This window comes from Juglans regia, chromosome 2 (assembly GCF_001411555.2).
Source record: "Juglans regia cultivar Chandler chromosome 2, Walnut 2.0, whole genome shotgun sequence".
Classification (NCBI taxonomy): Eukaryota; Viridiplantae; Streptophyta; class Magnoliopsida; order Fagales; family Juglandaceae; genus Juglans; species Juglans regia.
The window spans coordinates 36699503-36708565 of NC_049902.1; the positions used below are offsets into that span (position 1 = coordinate 36699503).

The 9063-nt window shown below is 34.1% G+C and overlaps 1 protein-coding gene across 1 annotated transcript; it reads left to right on the plus strand.

Moving 5' to 3' along the window:
* Positions 1-7602: 7602 nt before the first annotated feature.
* Positions 7603-8828, plus strand: LOC108984788 (putative lipid-transfer protein DIR1). Its single transcript, XM_018956850.2, has 2 exons — positions 7603-7958; positions 8445-8828. Exons 1-2 carry the CDS (start codon positions 7646-7648, stop codon positions 8450-8452), a joined length of 321 nt encoding a protein of 106 aa, XP_018812395.1. The 5' UTR covers positions 7603-7645; the 3' UTR covers positions 8453-8828.
* The last annotated feature ends 235 nt before the right edge of the window (positions 8829-9063 follow it).

Here is a 9063-nt window from a genome sequence, read left to right on the forward strand (position 1 = left end):
AGCATTGTATGGTTTATTTGTGTTTAAAAGTATACGGGCTTGGGTTAGGGCTTGTTTTAAAATCACCTTTGAGTCGTGAACAATTCTTTTTTATTTTCTTGAGGACAATAAACAAATTTGTTTTAAATCTAACGCGATCATGTTCTTATATTTAAAAACCATCTATTTTCTATAAAAAAAAAATTAAAAAAAAAAGAAGGAAAAAGGCCTCCTGGCAAATTGGCCTGTGAGCCCAACTGGCAAAGGCCTGCTATGCATTTGACAAATCAGGAAGGCGAGGCCCACTGATTGTGGCCAAGCTCAAAAATATATTTTTAGCGGGTTTTGTGGTGTTTTGAACCTAATACCTCACACACAAGGGCAATAAGCTCAATCTTTGGGCTAGAACTTATTGTAAGTGTATTTGCTGAATTATTTTTAGATTATTTATTAATTCAGCATGTCATTGTGCCACATGAATATTATTTTGAAATATTTTTTGCATATGGTTATTCAATATATGCATGTCATGATATTATGAAATATTTTTTGTCATATTTGTTAGGCATTTTATTTTAAGTTATAAATTGCCTAGATTATTATTTTTTGTGAAAATTAATTATTTGGATGAAATGTGATATTTTTTTGTGTGTTCATGTACTATGATTACATGTAATTATGTGAGCTTAGTTTATCACTTGTATTTGTTAGGCTAATTTTAGAAATTAGTCTTTAAAGTTTTTTTAGGATGTGATAAAATATATAATTAAGTAGCTCGAGTTTGATTAGTCCATACTTATCATTGGCTCAAACTGATTTATTCGATTTAGGAAGAAGTTGCTTTTGCATGTGATTGACTCGATAAATTGTTTATCTTAGTGGGAGTATAGTTGAGATTAATTTGGAATTAATCTCTTATACGATATAAATTTGCTCAAAAATTAAGGTAGAAATTAATAATTAGGCATTGTGGCACAATAGATAATTAGGTTTAGCGAATTTTCGATCTTGCGACGTGTATTAATTAGTTTTATTTTGACTTAAATTGACGCAACAAATTTCTTAGAGGTGTGTGCAATTAAATACGTATAGATTAGTAACTTTGAGATAACTGAAAAGAAAACCTAGAGATTGTGTATGCGACTTTTTTGTCGCATTAATCTCCTCCATGAGTATAGTTGAAAACGAATAAAGATTATTATGAGTGTCAGATAGTTTTATACCATCATTATTGTATAAACCTCTTAAAGGTTTAAAGTAAAATCGGAAGTGCACATGTGACACATGCACTATAATTTTCATACAAGTTGAAAGGATCAACTATAAGATAGAGCTAAACCATTATTTTGCTTTTGAGAATATTGTGGGTAGTAACATAAGTTGTGCGTTATATTTTGTAACTCAAATATTAATTGCTCCTACATTTGAGGTTGGGCATTATAATCTTGAAGCAACTTATATTAACTCACAGATAAGTACATACTCTCTAAAACTTGATAGTATATCTAGCAAGTATTAAAATCTGAATGTGGGAGAGTGTTAAGGACATTCTTAATTGTTATATTCATTTTAAAGGTTTTATCAGTGCACATCTCAGTGGTATTAGTACTGATAATCTTGCTCAAGTTTTCTTTCTCTCTAGCGAAAACAAATAGGCTCCTATAAATATATGAACTTAAGCCTTGAGAGTAATGTAATACCAAGCACTTTAGAGATTTGCATGGTAACTATGATAAAAATCTGAATAATTAGGTACGACTTAAATAAGCCTAAAAATCTTGCTTGTGGTTGCACTGCTGCAAGATAGATTTTAGGTTAAGATAATTTATCGCAAAGTTTTTCTTTTCTCTCGTATAGTGAATTGAAGAATATGAAAAATATTGAGTAAGAAAAATATAAGGATATATTGCTAATTAGCAGCTAAAACGTCACATTCTGTATTTGTTGGACAAAATGATTTTTTTAGCATTTTTAATGCGATATTAGTGAAATCTATACCTAATTTGATTTAAGACTCATTGAAATAATGGTGTTAGTGAGAATTCCTATAGATTTAGAAGTTGGATGGTCACTCATCGACTCAGTGATATTATTTCTCGGGTAGAGAGATGATATACTAAAATATGTCGTGAAAACATTGGATTATGGGTGTGAAATTTGAGAAATTGAAGTTTTTCTCACTAATGAGAACCATCTCCTTACTTTAGTAGAGTCAACAAGAAAAGGTAATGTGAGCATTCTTTATGTTAATGTTCCTATACATGCACACTGAAGACATGAAATAAGAAATATTGTCTCATCATATAAATACGATTCCAAAGATATTTTTTAACCAGAAGGAAAATAAAAAAAATTTCTAAATCGCAATTATGTGAGTTATATGATTAGAGCAATTTATCTCGCAGTTTTATGACTCGTTAAGAATGGAGTTATAAGCGAATTATGGCGCAAAATAGTTGTTGCATCACACTTGAGTTGATATAATATGGGGTTGTGGCCTTAATTAAGACTTGTCGTCCTTAGATCAAGTTCATTCGTCTTTAAGTAAGGTTGAGCAATTATTTTTTGTGTACGTGAATTCAATTAAAATGGAAATATAGAGAATCTAAGCTTGAATATTTTTTGTTAAGTCAAGAAAATTACTTGTATTTTCGGCGAGAGTTGGGTATTGTGAATTTTTGTATCACTTATTTTTTGGAAAGAACATTTATTTACATTTTTTTCCACAATACCTTAGCCTTAATATTTTCAATTTTTGTTTTTATAAAAGGTAGCCGAAAATAGTGAGAGTAATTCAACAGCTAATGTGAGTGTACTTTTGAGTGATGGTGTACTACTAGTGATAGTGACTCCCAAAATTTATAGAATATAAATATCCTAATAAATAGCGTAGTAGATATATATCAATAATCTCTCGTTGTTTAGAGACTATAAGAGAATATTTATAATATGGCTCTACTAAAAATACTGAATTTAAAGTTTTGAATACTGTTTCAGTGATCGTTTTAGTTAAGACACTGAAACGAAATATTTTGGTATCGGTATCGTTTCGGGTACCGTTTTGGGATAGTCTATATATAGATAAATTAATTATATATGTATAAATTATATTTCAAAATAATATCAATACAAGTCTTAAAAAATTAAAACACATATTTATAAAACTCAATAATACTTCTAAGTTCTCAATCCAACTATTAAAAAAAAAAGCACTCATCTTCATCACGAAAATGAGAGTAGGGATTTGATTTTCAGTTTTTGAAAAAATGAGATTAAAAAAAGTTAAGAACATAGTATTCAGATGTGAGAATTTGAGTGAAAATTATGAAAATACAAAAATACAAAATTTCAGCTGGTATTGACCGAAACATACCAAAATAGCCAATATTTGACCCGGTACAAAACACCTATCTTTCCCGTACCAGTTACTATTCTGGCATGATAAATATAGGTCGTACTGATCGGTACAACGCTATCTTCAAAACCTTGAATGAATTCACATAATAGGAATCTCAACATATAATCTTAGATGTACTTCACTTATATGATCTAACCTGGGGTGGTTGATCTGAGTAACAAATGAAAGTTGAGTTGATAGAGGTATAGATTCATTTCTTGTCACTAATTGAATTGCATTTAGATAGACATTGATCACACATTTACTAAACTTTTCTTGAATGAGTCAAATGGTTGATTCTCGTAGAAGAATTACATAGATAACTTTTGTGATGTTTAGGCACAAAGTACTGTGAGTGCATGATTGTTGTTTGTACAGTTTTGATATAAAAAGTAAATGAATGTTGATGGTACTATTTACATGTGGTCTTAGATAGCTGTATGCGGGAAGGGGCTTCGGGGGTCCTTTGTAAGTTGGACATGGAAAAAGCATACGATCATGTAAATTGAAATTTTCTTTTGTACATGCTTTGAAGATGCGGCTTTGGAGATAAGTGGTGTGGCTGGAGAAGCCATTGTATTTCAACTGTCCATTTTTCTATGCTTGTTAACGGGTAGCCTTGTGGGTATTTTTCAAGTTCAAGAGGTTTGAGGTAGCGAGATCCCTTATCTCCATTCTTATTTGATATTGTTATGGAGGCTTTGAGTCGTATGGTGGAGGCAGTGGTAGGAGCAGGATTTATCTCGGGTTTTTTAGTGGGATCTAATTCTAATGGCCTTGCTTCAATATCACACTTGCTTTTCACTGATGATACCCGTATTTTTTGTGTGGCTGTTGGGGAACTAATTCAAGTTTTGAGGGCTATCCTGTTGTGTTTTCAAGCCATCTCTCAATTAGAGTTGGTACCGGTGGGAGAAGTCCATAACATTCATCATTTGGCAGAATTTCTCGGGTGCAAAGTTGCTTTTTTGCCCATAAAATATTTGGGACTACTACTAGGGGCATCTTTTAAGGCCAAACACATTTGAGATGGGGTGGTCGAGAAGATAGAGAGGAAGTTGGCAGCATGGAAAATGACATATTTATCTAAAGGGGGTATGATAACTCTTATAAAGAGTACTCTCTATAATATCCCTACCTACTTTCTACTTATAAAAAAAAAAATATCCCTACCTACTTCCTTTCTTTATTCCCTTTACCAGATGGTGTGACCAATCGTATTGAAAAATTGTATAAAGATTTTTTGTGGGGAGGCATGAGAGAGGAGACTAAAATCCTCCTAGTGAGTTGGAAAAAAGTTTGTTGCCTGATTGTTGATGGAGGTTTGGGTATTCATAGCTTATGTAATTTTAATAAAGCCATTGTTGGGGAAGTGGCTATGGAGATACCATGGGGAAGAATAAGCATTATGGAGGGGGGTGATCGATCGAAAGTATGGTAGTGATTGGGGAGGTTTGTGCACCAAAGAGTGTAGGAGTTCGTATGGAGTGAGTCTATGGAAGTTTATTAGAAAAGGTTGGGGTTGTTTCTTGAAACAAGTTAACTTTTCAGTTGGTGATGGTTCAAAAATCAGATTCTGGTATGATGTTTGGTGTGGGGATACTGAATTGTCTAGAGCCTTTCTGGTTGTCTTCAGATTGGCGACTAATAAGCAAGCTTCAGTTTCAGAGTTGATGGGTTTTTCCAATGGAGTGGTGCTTTGGGATATAAGTTTCTCCAGATCTGCCCAGGATCAGGAAGTAGAGGAGGTTACTGATTTGTTTAGATTGTTGTATTCAGTGGAGATAAGAAGACAGGGCAGGGACCAACTATGCTGGAGATAAACAACCTCTAAAAATTTTACAGTTCGATTATACTATAAGGTGATACTGAATCAACACCATATTTGCTTTCCTTGGAAGACGATTTGGAAGGCTCATGTTCCAACAAGGGTGACTTTTTTTGTATGGATAGCAGCAATAGAGAATATTCAGACTATAGATAACCTGAGAAAGAGCGGAATGATTGTTTTGGATTGGTGCTTTATGTGTAGGAAAGAAGCGGAATCAGTGAACCATTTACTACTTCATTGTGAAATGGCTAGTGCTGTGGGATGGAGTGTTTGGAAGGGTTGGGCTGAGCTGGGTTATGCCAAAAGCCGTGGTCGATTTTCTAGCAAGCTGGACCAACTTTCAAATGCATACTCATTCCCAAGTGGCAAGTTGCATGGAAAATGATGCCTCTGTGTGTTATGTGGTGTATTTGGTTGGAAAGAAACAAGAGGTGCTTAATGATAGGGAACACAATAGAGATGCATTTTGGAAGTTTTTTTTATAAGCACTCTACTTAGCTGGTTCTCTGCCATTCTACTCAAGGGAGGGGCTGTAAACGAGTTATTATCTTTGCTTTTCTAGTATTAGAATGTAACTAGGTGTTTCTTTTGTATACTTCCTGTACACTTGAACTTCGCCTATTACATTGTGCTTAATAAATATTTTTAACTTATGAAAAAAAAAAATTGTAGTGTTTTCTTATCACTCAAACTTAATAGTCTGCTAGGAGTAATTCCATCGTAATCAACTAATTTTTGCCTCAATATTCCATTATATTTCCCAGATGTGAATTGAAATAACAGATAGAAAATGCAATTTGTAGCTATTTGTTAGTTCCTACCTTTCCCATTAAATCCAATGCCTTCAAACAAGCATTGAATACAAATTTTGAAGAGTGGACCCAGGAGTGCCAGGAGTGCTAGTGCTTGATGGTTTACTTTATCGGTATAACTTGCTCGGGAGTAAGTGCATTTAACCAAGTATTTGGGCTGGACTGCCTAGATTAAAAATATTTGGATTCGAAGATGATTTGAGATGAGTTGAGATGAGCTGAGATGGATTGTGAATAGTAATGAGATGAGTTGTGAATAGTAGTGAGATTTATAAGTTAAAGTTACTGAATAGTAGTGAGATGAGTTGAGATAAGCTGAGATGAGTTGAGATGAGCTGAGATCACTTACGAATCCAAACGAATTTGAACCTTTTGTCTCCATTGATTTTGCTTTTCTTTCCATCTCCAGTAGAAGTAATGAAATTGCTTGCAATATTAGTCCCTGGTGCTGAAGCCAGTGCGCAACATGATGCTTGGGAAGGCTGATATGGTTTCTGTATGTTGATCACTTAGTTATTGTCTTCACTTGCCAATGAACATCGCGATGAGGATGTACCATGGGCTTGTGGCAAGTACTGGTAAGGAAAAAAAAACTATGGGGCCCATGGCAAGTTGTATTTCGCATACGGGGCTGTGGATTTAGAAATTTGTCTGACTCGGAATGGTAATTGTTAGGTTAGAACTACATTTGGGAGTTTCTAACACTGTAAAGTGCAATCAGTAAGAATCCTAGATCGTTTGTAAGAATAGTTTATAGTACTTATTTATACGCGAAAAATGATGTTTGTTTAGATTTTTTATGAACTGCATCTCATGTATTGTTGATGTAAAGCAAATTTTAGTTGTTGATATAAGTATATGTATACACATCTATCTTTGAAGGGTTTGTTCTCTTTCGATTCCCGGAGTATACTGTTCTTTGAATTCAATATTTTGGCTAGATTTGGTGGGTAGCCCATGGACTATTGAAGGCAATGTACACTTTGAATTATAAATTATCAAAATTATTGATTTGTTACACTCCTTAACTACAAAAAATGATGACAACAGGTATTGTAACACAATCTTGGTTCTTGACAGTTTGATCTTAATGAAGGATGCATATTGTGATTTTTCTCTTCATAAAGACGTAGAAGTGATTACTTTCTAATTTGGGTACTGAGAATACCTTAGGTATCGTTACACAATCTTGGTCCTAATCTTGAACACTATACGACTTAATTGGTTGTAGTGCTATTTAACAAAAACGACTATATTTTAGTTTATGGCCTCATAAACTGTAACCCCCCGTGCATTTTCTATTTCGTCATACAGTAAACCGTGATCCCATGTCCCCAGATCCATATACTTTATTTGCATATCTTCCAAGCAATCTCGTGTGAAGATTAAAAAAAAGGAAAATTAATATTCTCATACCGGGACCATACTTTTCTTTATACTATTTTTCATCCATCCCGTGAACTCCTCCAGACTGGAATCACATGCCAAATACACTAAAAATACAAAGAAATATACATAAACAAAGAATCACATTCCAAACTGTTTCCTAAACTTTATTCTATAAAACGATCCTTAGGCAGAAAACTATGTATGCAATATAGTGTTGAAGAATAACAGTGGGAGAAAATGGCTAGGATTGGTGGCAAAACTTTGGTCCCATATGTAGGTGTCGCAGTCATATTGCTCATTGCATTGGTGGGTGGAGCCAAGGCCACAGCCGTATGTAACATAGACTCCACCAAGCTCAACCAATGCCTCCCAGCGGTTAGCGGGCAGTCACCTCCACCACCAACTAAGCGATGCTGCAGTGTTGTACGCCGTGCCAACTTGCCCTGCCTTTGCAGCTACAAGTCTGTTCTCCCTGCACTTGGGATTAATCCCGTGTATGCCTTGGCATTGCCTAAGAAATGTGGCCTGAAAACTCCACCAGAATGCCGCGGTAAGCATTTCTAGCTTTGTTGGCTCTTGACATGTTTGAACAAGTTCAGTTTTTTTCACTGAACATTCATGTTTTGGTCTTTTGTCCTGCACGCTAGGACCAAACACGTAAAATGTTAATATTAGACAGACATCTGGGTACAATAGAGGAGTTTTAAAGCATTAGCATCTAGGAAGTTTTGTCCATGTTCATTCACATCATCTAGTCTCCCATAATATTAGTTGATGATTGTACATTCCCGAACATCAATAGAGTTCGAAAATCTTGGAGATCGAAGTACCAACATTGACTCTCTTTTGGAAAGTTATATTCATTGCATAATGGTTCAAGATAGTTTAACTTAATCACACACATTGTTTTCTATTTAAGAACTTAATATTCCAGTTTATAACATAGGTTTGAGAATTACCTATGTTGAGAAAGCTAAGTTTTCTAGCCATGTAATAATATTTATACCATTTTTTGTTGTTGTTGTTGTTGTTGCAGTGGGTTGAAGAATTTATGGTAGCATCTGCCTCAAGTATTCTGAGCTGCCTTGATGTATTTCTTTCTAGTATCTGTTGAAGGCTGAAGCTTTTAGGAGTGGTTTGCATTCAGAGATGGGTTGAGATGGTTTGTGAATAGTAAAATAAAAGTTGAATTATTTATTATATTTTGCGTGGAAATTTGGAAAAATTGTTTTGGGATTTAAAAAAGTTGAATTGTTTATTATATTTTGTGTGAAAATTTGAGAAAGTTGTAATGATGAGACGAGATAAGTTAAGATGAGTTGAGATATAAACTTCACTTCCTGTCAAGAAAACTGAAATGGTTTTGTTCTGAAGGCACTTTTTGTCACTCTATTTATAAATGCGTCGTTCATTTCTTTTATTCCCTGTTGTTAATCGGTAATTCCTCTCATTTTGAGATCCAATTCTCAATCTCGTTCTGTATATTTGGTTGAAAAGTGAAAAATAGAGAAGAAGATAAAGCAATACCGAAAAAAAATAAAAAATCAAACCTAATCAAGAGATGAAATGCAGAGGGCGGTAGAGCATCTACCAAAGCAGAAACGATTAGTGGCCTTGTGCAGCTATAATCCAATTTATAATCCCATTTCATCTAC